We start from the raw sequence: 17,493 nt of genomic DNA, 5'->3' as shown, positions 1-17,493 counted from the left end.
TGCTCTTCCCTTTCGGTTGACCTGCTCTATGAGTGAATGTTACATAAACTACCCTATGGCTATCCCCCCTTATGATTCAAATAGAAACAATTTCTCTGTGACTGCGGTCCGTGCTTCACTCTACTCTATTCGATCGACTCTGTCTCTCCCTATTCCAGACTCCTGGTCTCGGCATACATAATCTGCCCGCCCGCCCCGAACCAAGCCAATCCAGCGTTACTCACAGTCTCTTTCCTTTCTTTTTCACCGAACCACAACATCTGTTCACTATCTTTCGTTCTTTATCTACCAACCTACAACAATGAGCGCCCAAGTCGAAGAACAGCCCGTCGTTGCTGCCCCTGTTGTTTTTGAGGAGCCTGTGGCCCCTGTCGAGGAGGTTGTTGCCGTCGTTGAGGAGCCAGTCGTTCCCATCGCCCTCCCAGAGTCTACCGATGCTGCTCCCGTCGTCGAGCCCGCTACCGAGGCTCAGGCCGAGGCTGTCGAGCCATTGAATGCGGAGGCTGTTGCCCCTGTGGTTGCCAAGGAGGCCGCGCCGGTCGCGGCTTCTGAGGAGGTTGTTGACCCTACGGAGGCTATGGCTGGTGAGACCATCGAGATGGCCGGCGGCTGGGTTTCCTACAAGACCTCTGGATTCATCCCTCACATGAACAAGCGTTGGTTCTACTTCCGCGACGAGGCGTACCCTCTCGGCGACCTCAACCGTTACCTCCGCAAGAACGAGAAGAAGACTTCCATCCTTTTCGACCCCAAGCACCAGCACGGCAAGACCGGCTCCGACGAGCTCAAGTCTACTGTCATGCCGCAGGACCCCAACAAGCATGTCTACGACAACTTGGCCCACGCCGCCGTCACTGGTAAAGGTCTTTTGTTCTGGAGCAAAATCAAGTCCGACACCTCCTCTCCCAGCGGTATCATCAACCTTGCTGACATCAGCGAGGTCCACCACGAGGGTCTCACGACCGACCGTTTGGTCTTGAAGCTCGCTTACGAGAAGGAGTACCATTTGCAGGTTGCCATCCCCGCCGAGCGTCACTCTTGGATCGAGACCATCAAGAAGAAGGTCGGAGAGGCCAAGGCTGCCCGTGATGAGGTTCAGGCTTCCTTCATCTACAAGCAGGTCTTGTCCAAGCTTGAGAACCACACTGCGTTCAAGCCTGCTGCCAACCCTGCCGCTCCCTCTGGTGCCGAGGAGGTCTTCAGCGATGACGAGGAGGAGGCTCCCGATGCGCCTGCCATCGACGCCATCGCAGCTCCTGCCGCTACCGAGGCTGCTCCTTCCTCTCCCGAGGACAAGAAGAAGTTGAAGCGTGGATCTTCCATCCTCGAGAAGCTTCCCTTCATGCACCACAAGCATCACGAGGAGAAGAAGGAGGTTGCCGAGACTGAGCAGCCCGCCACTGTTGCTGAAGAGACCGAGATTGCTCCTGTTGACGCCGCCGAGGCTGTTGAGACTCCCGCTACCGAGGAGCCCGTCGCTGTCCGCTCTGTTGAGCCCACCGCTGAGGTCGCCGCCGAGGCTGCTGCTGTTGAGGAGCCTGTCGTTGAGGCTCGTCCTACTGTGAAGGAGGGGCGTCGTCAGTCTTTCTTCGGTAAGATGTTCAACAAGAAGGAGAAGCCCGAGGCCGCCCCTGTCGCTGAGGTTGCCCCTGTTGAGGAGGCTGTTGCTCCAGTTGAGGGGCCCGCCCTGGAGGCCGTCATTGTTGCTGAGCAGACCACCATTGTCGCCGCTACCACCGAGCCCGTTGCCGAGGCTGCCCCGGTGGCTGCTGAGCCTGTTACTGAGGAGAAGATCGTTGCTCCTACCCCCAAGAGGTCCAAGTCTCCCTTCCGCTTCTTCAAGCGTGTTCTCTCCCCCAGCAAGCACCAGGACGCCGAGCCTGAGGCCGCTATCACCGAGGTCGTCGCCATCGAGCAAACTATCATAGTCGCTGCCCAGCAGCAGCTCCCTGAGATCCCCGACGTCTCTTCCCCCATCGACGTTCAGGCTCCCGCCGAGGCTTTGATCATTGCCGAGAGCACCACCCTCGTCGCTGCAGCTACCACTGAAGCTCCTGTCGTCCAGGAGTCCAGTGAGCCTGCTGAGTCTTCTCCTTCCAGCTCTCCCAAGAACAGGCGTCTCAGCATGAACTTCTTCAAGCGTAACAAGTCATCCGAGACTGCTCCTCACGTCGAGCCTATCACCGAGGCTGTTGTCGTTGAGGAGACCAACGTGGTCGCTGCCGTCGTCCCTGCTGCTGAGGCGGCCCCCGTTGAGGCTGCTGCTCCTGAGGCCGAGGCTACCCCTACTGTTGAGGTCGCTGGTGAGCCCAAGGCTGAGGCCAAGGAGAAGAAGGAGGAGTCCGTCCTTGGAAAGGTGACTTCCCTCTTCCGTTCTGCCTCCAAGAAGGCCAAGGGTAGCAAGAAGGAGAAGCCTGTCGAGGAGCTCAAGACTGAGACTGTCAAGGAGGAGCAGGTTGCTGAGGAGACTACAGAGGCTGAGGCCGCTCCTGCTTTGCCAGTGCTCAACGAGCCTGTGGTCGAGCAAGCTACCGTCGCCGAGTTGGTTTCTCAGCTCCCCGTTGTTGATGCCCCTGTTGAGGCCGCTGCCGTTGCGGAGGTCGTCAAGACCGCCCCCAAGGCTGTTGAGGCTACCGCATAAAGAATCCGATTGGGGTTGCTGTTTTTGATTCCTGAACGGGATACGCTATGGATGTTCTTCCCTTTTTGTTTCATTTTTCTCGACGCCTGAGCCCTCGCATTAATACGGAGACCGCTGTGAGTGAAGGCCGTCCTACTACACGCTCATTTAGATATTTTCTTTTCTTCTTCGTTATTGCTAATGCTAAAGTAATTTACCTCTACATCATGACTCATCGATCGCTGTTCGTTCACCTTGCACTGTCGCATCCTTTGACCACACAGGCAATGCCGTGACCACCATCATGGAAGATGACAAAGCTCATCAAGTAAACACCTCATCGAGTAAACAACGCATCGTCACATTGCGCAATCATCGTCGACATTGGGGTGCATGTTTTCCGTCTCGCGTGCGTGCGTCTCTCTCGGGATCCCGCGCCCGCCAAACAGTTGCCCACTCATGTAATGAGATACGTAACTGTAATATACAACCAGCCCCACAACCCCCAACGCATTCAGAGTCGAGTCATAGAGAGGAACTCAAGGGAAGAGGTTATAGACACGTAAACTGACGTGTTCGACCATCCTCCCTCTTGCTACGGGCGATACTATGGCAACCAGAGGCACAACTATTGACCGTTCTTGATCCATCTACGACAGCTTCAACAGCACCATAGATGACAAAGAATGCAACGGCCATCATCATACTCGGCCTCACCGCCGTTCTTTGCGAATCAGGGAGGTGCGATGCCGCCACCGCCGGTACCTCTACGAAAGAAGCCGTCGGACTTGGGTACGAAGGCGTCGAAGTTGAATCAGATCATACAAGTGAGGGCCTGCACTTCAGCTATAGCTACTGGTCTAACTGTCTTACAGCAATTCTACTGCAAAGCTGCACACGTCGTATTCCAGTCTCGGACCACCACCACCCCCGTTAACCCACGCGGACCCGTACCAACAAAGACAAACAAATGGTTTGCCCTAGAGTTGGAGGATACAGATGCGTACCGGGAGGAACTACAGTTTTGGAGATATGCAGAGGCGTCTGCCACGTCTGAAGCACCCATCCCTCCGCTCGTTATCGATGTTGTGCTGGATGTTAGGGATTTGACGCCGAGCGAGACTTTGCTACTGGTGGATGACAGTGGCAGGCGGATACAAGTGGACGCATTGGGGACTGGACGTGGAAGGAAGACGGAAATCGTGTTGGAAAGATGGACAGTCGACTTGAGAGGCCCACCCCCAGCCTCACCCCCTGAGCTTCCGGTCGTCTACAAGAAGTCCATCGTCTTATTCCGCTCCATGTACATGCACACCCGCCTTCTCGCGACCTACAAGCTTCGAAAACGTCTACAGAAAGCAAAGGTCGGAAACACACTCAAAATTGCTTGCCGCGTCTATGCCGAGCAAGCAGATATGAACAGGCGGAGTGTACCCCTGGAAACGCCCATCTCATCGCGAGACTCAAGGAAAGAGCTGGAAGAGTTTTCATTTGGAAAGGTGGATACACCCGCGGGTTCTTTTCATGTGAACGTCGCATACCGCACCTCCTGCGATTTCCGTGTCGATGACTCAGAGGCATTATTGTCGAGTCATTTTATCGATATGGATGAGGATTACTTCCGTCCAGCTGCTCCTATCCCAGAGAAACAAGGGACTCCATCTAGCTTACCGAGTACTACCTCGGGCAGTACCGGAGCTTCTCAGGCTGAACCGGGAACTACGCATGCGTATGGTAGTTTGTCATCCCTTCGCAGGCCTACACCCCAGCATACCTCTTCTCTTCGGGGTACTCGGGCTGTCACAGGTTCTTTTGGAGACCGCAGCAAGTCTTCGTTGAGGTCTCATGATGGCGATGCCGCAGCGATTCCTAGAAGACCTTCCGTCACGTTCATTCAACCGTTCAAGTCGCCCACGCTGAGTGCGAGCCCAATACCGGCGGAGCAGCAACCCCAGAGAGCTTCGTTCACTATCACTCGTACCGGAAGCAGAAACTCGGTCAGTGCTCCTCCGGTTGGGTCCGTAGGTGCGAGTGGATCGAGTTTGAGAAGTATTACGACGCCGAGCCTGCCCACCGCTGAGGTCCATCCTGTGCGTCCTCCGTCGGTCCCGAGGTACAGCTCCAGCTTCGGTGAACGACGTAAAGGAAGTTTTGCATCTCGTCGACGCCCGAGTATCCTCGATGATGCAGGTCGGACAAGTTCAAGCAGCGGCGGCATGCCATCAGTCACAGCACCGGCCGAAGAGCACGACGGCCTGGACGAGTTCTTGAAGATGGTTGATGAGCGGAAACCGTTGCAAAGCTCGATCATGGCTGCCTCGGCACAAGAAGCGCCTGCGATACGGACAAGGACATCCGTACTCAGCAAATTCCAAAAGATGAAGGACTCGCATGCGGCGTTGACGGACTCGTTGACGGTTAGTCTGATGCTGCAGAGGCCTTCATCCACCCCCGGGAGTGGAAGTAGCAGGCATATCGGAAACGTCCCGGCTATGGTTTCCGGGGCTTCGTATTCGAGTTCTTCATCTCCTGGGAACAGGCTTAGCCCACATACTCCGATTATCCCTTCAAAGTTGAGCGAAGGGTCAACGATACATCACTATTCCCAGCGAAGACGCCACGAGTCTCCTAGGGTTGAGGAAGAAGAAGAGGAAGAGGAGGACGTGGCTGGACCATCAGCAAGCCCACTGCGCGAGCACCGTCATGCATCAGCTGCGACGACGAGTCCGTTGGATATCCCATCGAGTCCCATGCCATTCCGGTTGCCCCGTTCGAGCTCGTTCACGCAGCGCGTAAACTCGGGCGTCATCGTCGATGGCGATACAACGAGTGCAGGCCGCTATGGCGCAAAGAGAAGACCCTCGAACAGTTTAGGAAGCATCGATCAGGTGCAGCCAGATGAAAGCCTCTTTGCAACGAGTGCCCGGGACGTCATCACTGCCACACCAATCACCGAGCTTGAGACGGAGACGACGGAATCTCAGAACGTGGGTGTGACGGAGGATAGCTCCCAGAACGTGTCGTCCACATCATTGTTCTCTAGAGGCAACTCTCACCGGTTCGCTGCTCGCGGTAGGTTCGGGTCCAGCTCTACGTTGAGCCATGATCATGCACATCACCACCATACCCACGGAGCTCGTCGTGGCTCTACGTCCTCCGCTGCGAGAACCTCCAACAGGGGCTTCAGTCTTGCTGTCGACGATGACGAGCTCCTCTTCGCCATGAGCGATATGAGTGTCATGGGCCACAAAAGGCCGAGCTCCACAGAGAAGGTGAACCTCGAAGGTCTTCCAGAGCACGAGTCCTGAGCCTGGTGTGCAGTCGTTTTGGCTTTGTTACTTATTTTCTCATTCACGTTCGGTTTTGCATTTCTCAGCAGTATGCGTTTATTGGCTTTCGGTGTAGATGGCTTTCGGGTGTTCAATGCTTTTTTGAGGTATTCTATGAGGTTTATGACAGGTGGATGCAGGCAGGCGCTTTCTTATCGTTCGTTCACTGAATGTAGTTTTCTTTCATTCATACAGATTTTTGCTAAACCCTTCATGAACCTCGGCCTGCCTACGTTCAATGGTTAAGCTCAACACTATCCTATCTGATACAGTGTAAACAGGACTATAATCGTACAACACCAGTATTAATAAAGGTTTCTCTATCCTTCACTTTACTTCGCCTCAGGAGCAGGAGCCGGAGCCGCACCAGCCCCAGACATCCCCGGGGGCCCTCCAGGCGCCGGCGGCCCACTCATACTCCCGGGCACCTTAACCCAATTCTGACTGACCAAAAAATCAAAAATCCTCGCAGTTTTGTTCACATCAATTTTGATCAACTCCCTCGCCTGTCTCTTCTTCAACTGTCCTCCCGTTCTCAACAACTCACGGAACAAGGTCTCCTTGATGACCAGGTATGGTTTGGGGAGGATACGTAGTTGCGAGCAGAGTGTTTGCTCGGAGGGGGTGAGGAGGTGGTAGTCTGCCGCTGTTGAGATGTTGAGGGGGTTCGGGGGTTTGCGGGGGCCTTTGCCGGCGGACATGGGCATACCGGGGTGCATGGGGATCGGGGTCGGTTGTGGAATTCCGGCGAGGTGTGGGGAGGGGGAGTATGACATTGGTGGTGGTGTTGCATCGGTCATGGACATGGAATCGCGGCGGGGGTTGGTGTAGCGCGACGCGAGTCGATCGGCTGGGCCGAGACCAACAGGGTTACGGATAGCGAGAGCCTGCAAGTTCGGTTAGTCTCCGCTTTGCTAAAACTGAAGGAGGTCAGACTCGCCCTTTGTTGCTTATCGAGCTCATACTTGTTCCCCTGCTCAACCGTCGTCAACCCATTCCTCCTCCACTCCTGCAACTCCGCAATCCTCCTCCTCAAATTATGCTCAGCCAACAACCCATCCACAAACTGCTCATGATCCTGCTTCGTCATCAACCGCGCAAACACTTTTGCTTTATTCATGACATCCCTCTCTTCCTTCGTCTTCTTCTTCTCAATGGACTGGAGTTTTTTGTATTCCAGGAGCCCATGTTCGAGGATTGCGCGTTTACGCTCGACACGGCGGGTTAGGCGCGCGTTGTAGATTTCGAGTGTTGCTAACTTCAAATCGACGTCGCCTGGGGCTTCGGTTTCGAGTTTGTCTTCGAACTGCATGTCTTTGATGGACATTTCTGCTTCGTTCTCGAATTCGTGTTCAAAGTCGAGACGAGCGGGCATATATCCCTGGATCTCGTGCATAGCTGGTACGGAGGCCATAGGCTTTGGGCGTGGTGGCAGCGGTTGTTTCGAGAGCGCTTGGAGGCGTTCAATGCGGCGTCTCTTTCGCTGACGGAACTCTTTCGGATCGTGTGGGAATTGTAGGTTCATGTTCTGTTCATGGGACTTAATTAGCACATACGCCGGAACAAGGACAAAGAGCACGATATACCGGTAGTGGCCACGTATCACTCGCCAAATACACTTTATAGTAGTGGTCGGCGCATTCTTCTTTCGTTCGCGATCCTATATGATCCGCCACATCTTGCCAGTTTCCCTGTGAGAAATGATATCAGCGATGTTGTTTCCAACCATTCTTTCTCACATACCAATCCAAACTGTTCGCATCCCTCGATCAGCATATTCTCCTCATCCGCTCCCCAGTCCTCATCAAAGATAGGAAACGCGTGTTCCTCGATAACCCGATACGCGTGATCCTTCTTATGACCCCTCCCAGTCGCAACAGGCGACTTCACCTCCTCATTCCCGCCCTCACATCCCGTCGCCGCGGCCGCAGCCGTCCCAGTCTCCGCGCCCTTGGCCCAACATTGCACGCAGGAGTCGTAACTTGGACACACGACGCACTGGATGTGGACTGTATGCGTGAGATTTGCGACACACGAGTCACACGTAATGTGCCAAGGTGCTGGCATGACGCGATACGGTTGTTGTGGGGGATTCTTGTGAATACGTGAGGTTGCTCGTATAGTGGCGAGTGCGTGGCTGGCTGCAGCGTTGTGCGTACCCGTACTGTGCCGTATGTGCATCGTACAGAATCTACTGAAGAAGCTAGACGGGATCATAAAGGTGATGTCAAGGGGATGGTTTGGAACTGGGGAGCTGTAGGGGGTATATCGAGTCGCTCGGTCTCGTCTTTTGCTTTCTGTCTGCTCTTCAAAATGCGTCCAACCATCCAGTCTAGGGATTCCGCCGTGTCCGCTGTTGCACTCGATCGCGACCTGAACGAGCTGGAGGGTGATGTTCTGGAAGATTCGGCCTCCTCTCGTGATTCAGTGCTCGACATTTCTCCAGCTCTTCTCTTTCCCAGGACATCTCCGCCCTGTGCTCCTGCTGGATGTCTTTGGCCAAGCGAGGAGGTTTCCCCGGGCGAAAAGCCCGGCCCACAGATGTTCGGCATCCGACGGATATCATCGGCCGTGTTTCCTTCCCACCGGTCACCTCGCTGGCACTCATACACGCGACGGCGATCACTCCGTCCCCTCGGAGTATTACCCAAGGCGAGTCCTCCGTGTGGCATCGAGCAATGGCTAGATCAGCAGGAGTTGTGCATGCCGTCGGCACTGGAGCGCTATGAACCCATTCTCGAGGATGAGCAGCCTGAACCTGTCGTTGAACACCAGCGACCGCCAAGTCCCGATCCGAGCGAGATGGACTATTGTGTTGTGGATGATGCAGCTTACGTGGGTGAAGGAGGCAACGGACAGAGAACATACGAGGGAGAGCTACGACACACAACGCGTCTTCCTCTAGGCGAATTCGGCAAGATGATATTCTCGCTGGCAAGTCACCTTGTTCAAATGTGATTTCTGACCACGGCTTGTCGATTGTAACGTCGCCGTTGACCCGCCCAATTCGGGGAGTGAGCGGTACAGCAGGGTAGCGGTCGATGAGTAGAGTCGTTTGGAATCAATTGAAACAAACTTTTAGAAGAGGTTCCTCGAGTGCAAACCCTTGTAACGGATAAATGTCGCAATCCAGTGCCTTGCCTTAGTGATCGATTCGCTGGCCGAAAATCGCGTCCAAGTGCCCGGGGAGTAGAAAAGGCGCTGGTCCGCACCTTCATCCACCAACCCCCATCCCATACCATCTCTATACCAACAATGGCTGGCAGCACTTTCCTTTTCACTTCCGAGTCCGTCGGTGAGGGTCATCCCGACAAGATCTGTGACCAGGTCTCCGATGCCATCCTCGACGCCTGTTTGACCGAGGACCCTTTCTCCAAGGTTGCCTGTGAGACGGCCTCCAAGACCGGTATGATCATGGTCTTCGGTGAGATCACCACTCGCGCCAACGTCGACTTCCAGAAGGTCGTCCGTGACACCATCAAGCAGATTGGTTACGACTCTTCCGACAAGGGTTTCGACTACAAGACCTGTAACGTCCTCGTCGCCATCGAGAAGCAGTCCCCCGATATCGCTCAGGGTCTCCACTTGAACCAGGACCTCGAGAAGCTCGGTGCCGGTGACCAGGGTATCATGTTCGGATACGCTACCAACGAGACCGAGGAGCTCTTGCCCTTGACCATTCTCCTTTCCCACAAGCTTAACGCCGAGATGGCTGCCCGCCGTCGCGATGGTTCCCTTGACTGGCTTCGCCCTGACTCCAAGACTCAGGTCACCATTGAGTACGAGAACGTTGGTGGTGCCGTCATCCCCAAGCGCGTCGACACCGTCGTTGTCTCCGTCCAGCATGCTGATGAGATCACCACCGAGGACCTCCGTTCCGAGGTCTTGGAGAAGATCATCAAGAAGGTCATCCCCGCCAACCTTTTGGACGACAAAACCGTCTACCACATCCAGCCCTCTGGCCGTTTCGTCATCGGTGGTCCCCAGGGTGATGCTGGTCTTACTGGTCGTAAGATCATCGTCGACACCTACGGTGGTTGGGGTGCCCACGGTGGAGGTGCTTTCTCCGGAAAGGACTTCTCCAAGGTTGACCGTTCCGCTGCCTACGCTGCCCGTTGGATCGCCAAGTCCCTCGTTGCTGCCGGTTTGGCCAAGCGTGCTCTCGTCCAGCTCTCCTACGCCATCGGTGTCGCTGAGCCCCTCTCCATCTTCGTCGAGTCTTACGGTACCTCTGAGAAGTCTTCTGACGAGTTGGTTGCTATCATCCGCAAGAACTTCGACTTGCGTCCTGGTGTGATGGTCAGGGAGCTCAAGCTCCAGACCCCCTTCTACCTCTCCACCGCTTCCTACGGTCACTTCACCGACCAGTCCAAGCCCTGGGAGCAGCCCAAGAAGCTCGAGCTCTAAATTGTCTCACATCATGGAGACGTTTAGTAGTTGTTTGAGTAATGGGGTAGTTGCAGTCGTGTAACGGTTTCGGGAGGGTTACGGTTTTGCTTTTTTTCGTTTCATATATCACTGCTGGGAGGAATCATAGACGACTCAACTTCGTCTATGTTACAAAATCTGATTTTGGAGTTCAACAGCATGTACGGCGTTCTTTTTCAACAAAAGTTGAACGGGTCTTCTTTTTTGTTTGCTTTTTTCTGGATACGATAATAGATGCGGTCTAGATGACTGCTGAATATGACAGTTTCGCTGTTCACTTCATTGTTCTTTTCATCCTGATGACCTGACTCATCTTCTGCGTCTGTGCAACTGTGCAACTGTGTCCAACAAGCTATTGCCTTTCACATATGTCCACTGCACCCAGCTTAATTGACATGATGTCTATGCAACCCAGGATATCGACAAGGAGGAATCCTTTGACGGAATAATGATCTCGATTCAGTACTTCCGTCGTCGGCTGCAGGATAGCATGGCACTGCCAAAACCGTACATCTGACGTAGACAATATGGCACAGTCTTGACCTCACGCGTGGTAAAATCGAGTTACTCATCACGCTAGAAGACAAAGATACAGTTCTTAGTACATTATACTGAGCTTTTACATAGCGTGAATTGCATGGTTCACTTTCCAGCCCAAACTGAACGATAGTCACATACGCGTAAAGTTGTCATCCGTTATGAATTCAACTATGTGTTGTTTTTTCTGCCAGGTCTCTCCAGCATCGAATGCCTCATACTGACTTCTAACAAGCAGAGCCAGTAATGTTCCTCTAGACAAAGGCTGATCGTCGGTTAACTTTAAAGCGGATCATAGTAAATACATTTGCTGAACGTGGGAAAAGTGACTGGTTTCGATGTATGAAGTAGGACTGAGTGATATGATCCGTCTTCGGTGTGGTTGGTGTTCTCCTGTGACATCTAATGACTTCCCTTGACTTCTCGTGACTTCCTGTGATGGGACTATCTTCCCTCTTGCGCTGTCCATCGAGGGTGGCCGGTCAAATTTAAATACCGCTGGGCCGCTCGGCTGCGGAGGAGAGGGCGGACAGTCCGTGAAGTGAAAGTAGCATAGACATCTAGAGACTAATGTTCCTTCTTCCTACGCCTATACTTGGTCATTGCCACGTCTTACTGCTCCTCCGCATTGCTCATCCGAATCCGGATGAGGCGACAGACATTGGGGAGTAAAACAATACCAAATACCGTACGGTGAAATCGAGCTACTACAAAACCGTATTTGTACCGCACTCCATGCAAAACGTAGTGGCAAACAGAATACGTATCCCATGGAATCTATCTTCTGCGTAATACGTATTGTACAGGATGCTCGTTGTCGATGGTTGTAGGACCGACATGCTAGTTTTGCAGCCCAATTTATTTGACAGGTAACATAAAAAAGTATTGTAATTTTGACTTCTATCTAATCCGTTATGGTCTAGGGGCTAGGATACTTCGCTCTCACCGAAGAGGCCGGGGTTCGATTCCCCGTAACGGAACACTCTTTTTCTTGGCCTGGCATCCATCTTCGTTCTTTTACTACCAGCGCCTCGATTGATATGCATCGCTGGTATCAATATGCTACAAAACCGTCTATCATATCCATATGCATCTCTCAAGCAACGATCCCAGAATCAGCACTGGAAGTGCTAACCTTCGCACTCTCCGCCAAGATCCACTTCGTCTCCGCTATGATCTTCTGTTTGTTCTCCTCCTTCGTTCCCATGACATTAATCTGCACGGACTTCTCCTCACCCTGCTTTGGTAGTTCCAGCGCGTCAAGCTGACTCTGTAACATCTCCTTCTTCATGAAGTGTCCCTGCCTCATTTCGATCCGATGCGCCAGCTCCTCGGCGGTAGCGATGAGGAACATGTACCACACCGTAACATGCTCCAACTGCTCAGCTTTGTTGAGCACGTCGCGGTACTTCTTCTTCAGCGCCGAACAGGTAACGACAACCCCATCCGCCTCTGGATCCTCCGCCGCCTTAATTGCAGCCTCACGCAACCGCTCGAGCCAAGGCCATCTGTCGTCGTCGGTGAGCGCGTGGCCTTCAGACATTTTCTTGATATTTTCTGGTGGGTGGTAGTCATCACCCTCGAGGTATGTAAACCTTAATTCTTGGGAGATTGCCTCGGCTGCGGAGGTCTTTCCGCAGGATGCTGGGCCTGTATATCATCCGTGAGCCGGGCTTACTTGGCCGATCTCTGATACCATACCTGCTACTACGATGATTGGCTTGACCATCTTGTCGGCGATGGGGTTCAATTGCTTGGGGGCCGACTTCTTATATGGCGGCCCTCCCCGGACTTTAGCCGGTAGACGTTCCGAAACGCCAGACGCGCGACGTGAATGGGGACAGGCAACCGCAACTGCTTGATGCACCACCAGCACCAACCTCTACACCGTACGATAAGCATTCATCCCCATGGCCTCGTTATTCTTCAAGAGTGAGAGACTCAATCATGTTGAATGAACCCGTCTGACAGCTCTCAAAGGTCCCCTTGACATCGATCTACGGTTGGATGGCGAAGGTGCGTGGTCATGATGGCGCTCGAAATGTATGCGGCTGACCCGTCAATTGCAGATGAGAGAAAGATGGTAGAGGTCAAGGTCGACAAGGACCGGAGGGAGAAGGTAGCATAGCGTGTAGCTGTCTGCGCCTCGGATGTGACTGACATCGTTCTACAGGCACCGCTCTACCTCGATGGTGAATCCGTAAAAGGCTCCGTTACAATTCGACCAAAGGACAACAAGCGACTCGAACACACCGGTATCAAAGTCCAATTCATTGGCTCTATCGAACTCTTCTTTGATCGCGGGAACCACTACGAGTTCCTCTCGCTCGTACAAGAACTCGCCGCACCAGGCGAAATGCGAAACGCGCAAACCTTCGACTTCGAGTTCAAGAACGTCGAGAAGCAGTACGAATCCTACCACGGAATTAACGTAAAACTACGCTACTTCGTCCGCGTAACAGTAAGCCGCCGCGTCGCCGACGTTGTCCGCGAGAAGGAATTGTGGGTCTATTCCTACCGTCCCGTTCCCGAATCCAACTCCTCCATCAAGATGGACGTCGGAATCGAGGATTGTCTCCATATCGAATTCGAGTACTCGAAATCAAAATACCACCTTAAAGACGTCATTGTCGGGAAGATCTACTTCCTCCTCGTCCGACTTAAGATCAAACACATGGAGCTCTCCATCATTCGGCGAGAAACAACAGGCGCGGCACCGAATCAATACAACGAATCTGAAACGATCACTCGGTTCGAGATCATGGACGGCGCACCAGTCCGTGGTGAAACGATCCCGATCAGACTGTTTTTGGGTGGGTTCGATCTGACGCCGACGTTCCGGGATGTTAATAAGAAGTTTTCGACGAGGTATTATTTGAGTTTGGTGTTGATTGATGAGGATCAGAGACGGTATTTCAAGCAGTCGGAGATTACGCTGTATCGTTGAGGGAGAGGTAGGAGTGTGGGAAGGGAAGTGATGTAGGATGTGGGGAGGTGGACGGAAGATACCGAGCAGTCATGCTGGCATGATGACAATATACCAGGGACTTTACCATGTTAAGCTTCTACTAAGACCATTTGCTTGTCAAGATTGTCGACTTTACCAACCTTGCCAGCCATCGTCGAGCGGTACTAATTCAAACGCCATCCATCCGCCGTCCGTATTCCTGGCCCCCTATCTTGCCTCTCAGATATAGGCATTTCACCTAATGATGCTGCCGAAGTTCAATCCCACTGTATGAGAGCGTCAGTAAAAGTGTCCAATAACAAACGATGCTTGGCATACCACAAGATTCCCCTGCTCCCCCCTCTTCCTCGCCAACTCATTCTCCGCCGCTTCCTTCAAGACCTGCCGATCCGTCTTCCTCTTTTCCTCCTCCAACTGCTTCGCCAGTTTTCCACCTCCTGCCACAACACCAGGACCGCCATTCCCGCCTATTGTCGGCGAAACGGGCTTCCCGCGCGAAGATGCCGCAGCTGCACGGGCTTCTGCGGCTGCTGCTGCTGCGTCCCGTGCGGAGACGCTTTCTGTTGCCGATACTTCTGGACTTGTGCCGCCTAGTCGTTGCCCGTTGGATTTCGACTTACCCTTGGGTTGTCGTTGGCGTGCGGTTGATGTCGTGGGTCGGGCGCTGGTCGATGCGCCGGCGGCGTGTGAAGAAGGTTTAGAGGGCCGTTGAGACGGAAGACGGTCTTCTTGGAAATCAGATTGTCTACCGCAGAGAGCTCCCATGCTGAATGTATGCTGGACGGGGTGTACTGGAGTCGATATTACGCGGAGAGCGCTACCGTACCCGTAGACGATCGGTTCGCCTGCGCGCGCTCCTGCCAACTCCCTGCATTGACTGCGCCTTGCCGCCCTGCTGTGGGGGGGAGGACGACCTCAGCTTGGAACGTGTACTCTGGACTCAAGCAGGTTGATTCATCGAAAGACTTGGCAGCATACATCCAGGGCCTTGTTCATAACAGTCCAACTTACGTCTCTCATTCGCCGCAGCCGTTTATCCGCGGTAGGCAGCTGCACCTTAATCTATGGGCGGCGAGGACCTTGATGGTTATGAGCACGCACGAGTCGGAAAGACGTGAGGATGATCAGCACAATCCCTCCCGGTTGAGGAGAGGCCATGTTGGGTACTTAGACACGGACGAACGACCACCCAAGAGACTCTGTGCTATGGATCACTTCGACAGGATGGCCTTGACCGACGAAATTGGTACTGGGACTGAATCGTGTTGCGAAGGTATCCCGACAGCGAGCGAGTGTGGAGAACAAGGGTGTTCGAGTTCCTTTGCGGATAATTGCAAGATTTATGGGCCCCATACGGCGATGTTGTTGGAGTGTTGTACGGATGCGGAGTGTGCGCCGTCGAATCCTTTGACGACGGATTTGATCTTACAGCAGTTGTGTACCCCAGATTGTCAGCCTGCTGCTGCGTCGTGTTGTCCTAGTGAAGTTGCTTGTGAGGATCCCGTGTGTGGGGATGAATGCTTGTCTACATGTCACAGCACGGATGCGGAATGTTGCGACGACGAAGAGTGTTCTGCGGAGACTTGCTTGGATGCATGTGCTGAACCTTGTGAGCCCTGTGGTGAGCCTTGTGGTGAAGTTGTTGATGACTGCACCGAGTGCGTTCATCCGCCAGCACACAGCAGTCACACGCATACACCCACCGTCCTACCATGGGCAAACCCGATGGACACCTGGGACTGCTGCGCAGACCTAAACGTCCCAAATGCCCAAATGTCAGACGAAGAATTCCTGCGTTGCATGGACCAACACGCACACCTCTCCCAACCTCACCACCACCATGCTCTCAACCCGCACGAACATCTTCAGTTACACCAGGCTGGAATTCCGCATGTTCACAGTCATCAGCATAATCACTTTCACGAGCATCAGAAATTTGGGGTGGACGGTCAGGCTCAGGCGCAGGCTCAGAAGTATGCGGAGTTTGACGTAATGAGGCAGATGCCGATACCGCTGCCTACGCCGCCGCAGATTCCGAGTCATCATCATCATAGCCATGTTCATCTCGAATCGCAGTTGGGTGCATATCCGTCACTGCAACATCAACATCAGCATCTGTGCCATCACGAGCATAATCATGACCACCACCACCAGCATACACCTTCACATCATTTGCCTACGTCGCCGAGCTTGTCACCGACAGAGATTAACCAGCATCAGTCCTTTTCCCAAGCACAACACACGGCTATACCTATCGATACTTCTGCGAACGGGTCAGGCACCATCGATCTTATGCTCGCCGACTTCTTTCACTGTCATTGGTCGGATTGTCATCAGACCTTTCCTACCTTACCCGAGTTCTCGGAGCATTTACTGGAGATGCATGCGCCTCATCCTCATTGTCACTGGGATTCGTGTAATCACCAGATCACGACCCCGGATACTCGCCTAGGTCTCGTTGAGCACGTCAAGACGACTCACCTGGAGCAAGCGCATGGTCACCACCAATGTCTGTGGGTATCAGAAGACATTCTGGGCTCCTCAGACGTCAGCCAAGAACACGTCTGCAACGCATGTTTCCCCACCGCCGAAGCCCTCAGCGAACACGTCCGCGATGCACACGTCGGCAGCCGAAAAGCAAAATACGAATGCCGCTGGCTCGGCTGTGACCGTCTCTGCGACGAACGTCCCTTCACCCAACGCCAGAAAATCCTCCGCCATCTCCAAACGCATACAGGCGACCGACCTCACAAATGTCCCATCTGCGGGCACAGATTCGCAGAAGAAGGAGTGCTAAAACAACACATGCGAACCCACACCGGCGAACGGCCCTTCGTCTGTTCAGTCTGCTCCAAATGCTTCTCAGCCTCCACCGCACTCTCCGTCCACATGCGTACTCACACAGGCGACAAACCCCTCGTATGCAAGTTCCCGGGCTGTGGAAAACGGTTCTCGGAGAGTAGTAATTTAGCGAAACACGTTAGGACGCATACGAGCGAGAGGCCGTATAAGTGTCAGGTTGCGGGGTGTGGGAAGGCATTTCAGAGGCCGGATCAGTTGAAGAGACATGCGAAGGTGCATAAGGGCCAGCCTGTTGTTTATACGAAAGGGGAGCAGCAGATGGGGATGGTGGGGGAACATAATAAGGTTCCGCAGCCGGTATTTGAGATGGGAGGCGTGCCGGTTGGAGCACAGAATATGGGGATGGGGATGGGGATGGCTATGGGACAGATGCCCAGGCCTGGGATGGTGAATGCTGGGTATGGATTTAAGTCTGCGTAGACTTACTACAAAAGGGCTTTATAGCTTGATGTAGGATTATATCGATTCATGATGCTTTTACAGCTGTTTTCCATGGGCACTGAACGAGTGATAATGCGGGGTTGCTGGTTGCACCCCGGGGTTTCAGGGCGGGCTAGGGTTGACCGTAACTCCACAAACGATATTGACGATAACATTTGGAGCCTTTGGCCATGGTTAACCAGAGTCAAGAGGTCATTGTAGCCATTCATAACCTTGGAAGACTTCGACATCTGGGCAACATTCCTACCGGTCGGATGTGAGTTCCTCCACCTGCCTCGGTTGGCGCCCGGTATGTCTCAAACAGCGGG

The 17,493-nt window shown here is 53.6% G+C and overlaps 9 protein-coding genes and 1 non-coding gene across 10 annotated transcripts; 7 read left to right on the top strand and 3 right to left on the bottom strand.

Annotated features, from left to right (window-relative positions):
* On the top strand, positions 1-2,737 carry SAICODRAFT_28341 (uncharacterized protein). Its single transcript, XM_019167125.1, has one exon. The coding sequence runs from the start codon at positions 302-304 to the stop codon at positions 2,639-2,641; it is 2,340 nt and encodes a 779-aa protein (XP_019027138.1). The 5' UTR covers positions 1-301; the 3' UTR covers positions 2,642-2,737.
* Positions 2,738-3,092: 355 nt separating this feature from the next.
* SAICODRAFT_86527 (uncharacterized protein) lies at positions 3,093-6,072 on the top strand. Its single transcript, XM_019171440.1, has 2 exons — positions 3,093-3,447; positions 3,496-6,072. The coding sequence occupies exons 1-2, from the start codon at positions 3,307-3,309 to the stop codon at positions 5,926-5,928; spliced, it is 2,574 nt and encodes an 857-aa protein (XP_019027137.1). The 5' UTR covers positions 3,093-3,306; the 3' UTR covers positions 5,929-6,072.
* An 84-nt stretch (positions 6,073-6,156) lies between these two features.
* Positions 6,157-8,037, bottom strand: SAICODRAFT_86525 (transcriptional adaptor 2). The gene is made up of 4 exons (XM_019171439.1): positions 7,693-8,037; positions 7,536-7,640; positions 6,890-7,477; positions 6,157-6,836 (listed from the first exon to the last, which is right to left on the bottom strand). Exons 1-4 carry the CDS (start codon positions 8,014-8,016, stop codon positions 6,282-6,284), a joined length of 1,572 nt encoding a protein of 523 aa, XP_019027136.1. The 5' UTR covers positions 8,017-8,037; the 3' UTR covers positions 6,157-6,281.
* A 96-nt stretch (positions 8,038-8,133) lies between these two features.
* On the top strand, positions 8,134-9,044 carry SAICODRAFT_28336 (uncharacterized protein). The gene has a single exon (XM_019167124.1). The coding sequence runs from the start codon at positions 8,263-8,265 to the stop codon at positions 8,905-8,907; it is 645 nt and encodes a 214-aa protein (XP_019027135.1). The 5' UTR covers positions 8,134-8,262; the 3' UTR covers positions 8,908-9,044.
* A 160-nt stretch (positions 9,045-9,204) lies between these two features.
* SAICODRAFT_22452 (S-adenosylmethionine synthetase) lies at positions 9,205-10,356 on the top strand (the record flags this gene model as incomplete). Its single annotated transcript, XM_019166578.1, has 1 exon — positions 9,205-10,356. The coding sequence occupies one exon, from the start codon at positions 9,205-9,207 to the stop codon at positions 10,354-10,356; it is 1,152 nt and encodes a 383-aa protein (XP_019027134.1).
* Positions 10,357-11,822: 1,466 nt separating this feature from the next.
* SAICODRAFT_t17 lies at positions 11,823-11,894 on the top strand. The gene has a single exon. It is a non-coding gene; the product is annotated as a tRNA-Glu (tRNA).
* A 13-nt stretch (positions 11,895-11,907) lies between these two features.
* Positions 11,908-12,647, bottom strand: SAICODRAFT_16075 (thermoresistant gluconokinase). The gene is made up of 2 exons (XM_019165602.1): positions 12,616-12,647; positions 11,908-12,564 (listed from the first exon to the last, which is right to left on the bottom strand). The coding sequence occupies exons 1-2, from the start codon at positions 12,641-12,643 to the stop codon at positions 12,011-12,013; spliced, it is 582 nt and encodes a 193-aa protein (XP_019027133.1). The 5' UTR covers positions 12,644-12,647; the 3' UTR covers positions 11,908-12,010.
* Positions 12,648-12,776: 129 nt separating this feature from the next.
* On the top strand, positions 12,777-14,013 carry SAICODRAFT_68424 (vacuolar protein sorting-associated protein 26). Its single transcript, XM_019170382.1, has 4 exons — positions 12,777-12,846; positions 12,895-12,930; positions 12,984-13,033; positions 13,088-14,013. Exons 1-4 carry the CDS (start codon positions 12,825-12,827, stop codon positions 13,859-13,861), a joined length of 882 nt encoding a protein of 293 aa, XP_019027132.1. The 5' UTR covers positions 12,777-12,824; the 3' UTR covers positions 13,862-14,013.
* Positions 14,014-14,139: 126 nt separating this feature from the next.
* SAICODRAFT_4234 (uncharacterized protein) lies at positions 14,140-14,647 on the bottom strand (the record flags this gene model as incomplete). Its single annotated transcript, XM_019168697.1, has 2 exons — positions 14,140-14,148; positions 14,201-14,647. The coding sequence occupies 2 exons, from the start codon at positions 14,645-14,647 to the stop codon at positions 14,140-14,142; spliced, it is 456 nt and encodes a 151-aa protein (XP_019027131.1).
* A 1,800-nt stretch (positions 14,648-16,447) lies between these two features.
* On the top strand, positions 16,448-16,963 carry SAICODRAFT_45992 (uncharacterized protein; the record flags this gene model as incomplete). Its single annotated transcript, XM_019168835.1, has 1 exon — positions 16,448-16,963. A coding segment is annotated over one exon (516 nt), but the record flags the coding sequence as incomplete, so codon positions are not given.
* Positions 16,964-17,493: the final 530 nt, after the last annotated feature.

The sequence above is a fragment of the Saitoella complicata genome (assembly GCF_001661265.1).
Source record: "Saitoella complicata NRRL Y-17804 unplaced genomic scaffold SAICOscaffold_1, whole genome shotgun sequence".
Lineage (NCBI taxonomy): Eukaryota > Fungi > Ascomycota > Saitoellomycetes > Saitoellales > Saitoellaceae > Saitoella > Saitoella complicata.
The sequence above is the reverse complement of the archived record's forward strand: the minus strand, read 5'-3'. Positions and strand labels throughout refer to the sequence as shown.

Coding starts and splice junctions, on each gene's coding strand:
- SAICODRAFT_28341 (XM_019167125.1), top strand. CDS start 302: ATGAGCGCCCAAGTCGAAGAACAGCCCGTCGTTGCTGCCCCTGTTGTT.
- SAICODRAFT_86527 (XM_019171440.1), top strand. CDS start 3,307: ATGCAACGGCCATCATCATACTCGGCCTCACCGCCGTTCTTTGCGAAT. Junction 3,448..3,495: donor AGTTGAATCAGATCATACAA/GTGAGGGCCTGC, acceptor ACTGTCTTACAG/CAATTCTACTGCAAAGCTGC.
- SAICODRAFT_86525 (XM_019171439.1), bottom strand. CDS start 8,016: ATGCCAGCACCTTGGCACATTACGTGTGACTCGTGTGTCGCAAATCTC. Junction 7,641..7,692: donor GATGCGAACAGTTTGGATTG/GTATGTGAGAAA, acceptor CATTTCTCACAG/GGAAACTGGCAAGATGTGGC. Junction 7,478..7,535: donor GTGATACGTGGCCACTACCG/GTATATCGTGCT, acceptor TCCCATGAACAG/AACATGAACCTACAATTCCC.
- SAICODRAFT_28336 (XM_019167124.1), top strand. CDS start 8,263: ATGCGTCCAACCATCCAGTCTAGGGATTCCGCCGTGTCCGCTGTTGCA.
- SAICODRAFT_16075 (XM_019165602.1), bottom strand. CDS start 12,643: ATGGTCAAGCCAATCATCGTAGTAGCAG. Junction 12,565..12,615: donor GCCAATCATCGTAGTAGCAG/GTATGGTATCAG, acceptor GATGATATACAG/GCCCAGCATCCTGCGGAAAG.
- SAICODRAFT_68424 (XM_019170382.1), top strand. CDS start 12,825: ATGGCCTCGTTATTCTTCAAGA. Junction 12,931..12,983: donor TCTACGGTTGGATGGCGAAG/GTGCGTGGTCAT, acceptor CGTCAATTGCAG/ATGAGAGAAAGATGGTAGAG. Junction 13,034..13,087: donor ACAAGGACCGGAGGGAGAAG/GTAGCATAGCGT, acceptor ATCGTTCTACAG/GCACCGCTCTACCTCGATGG.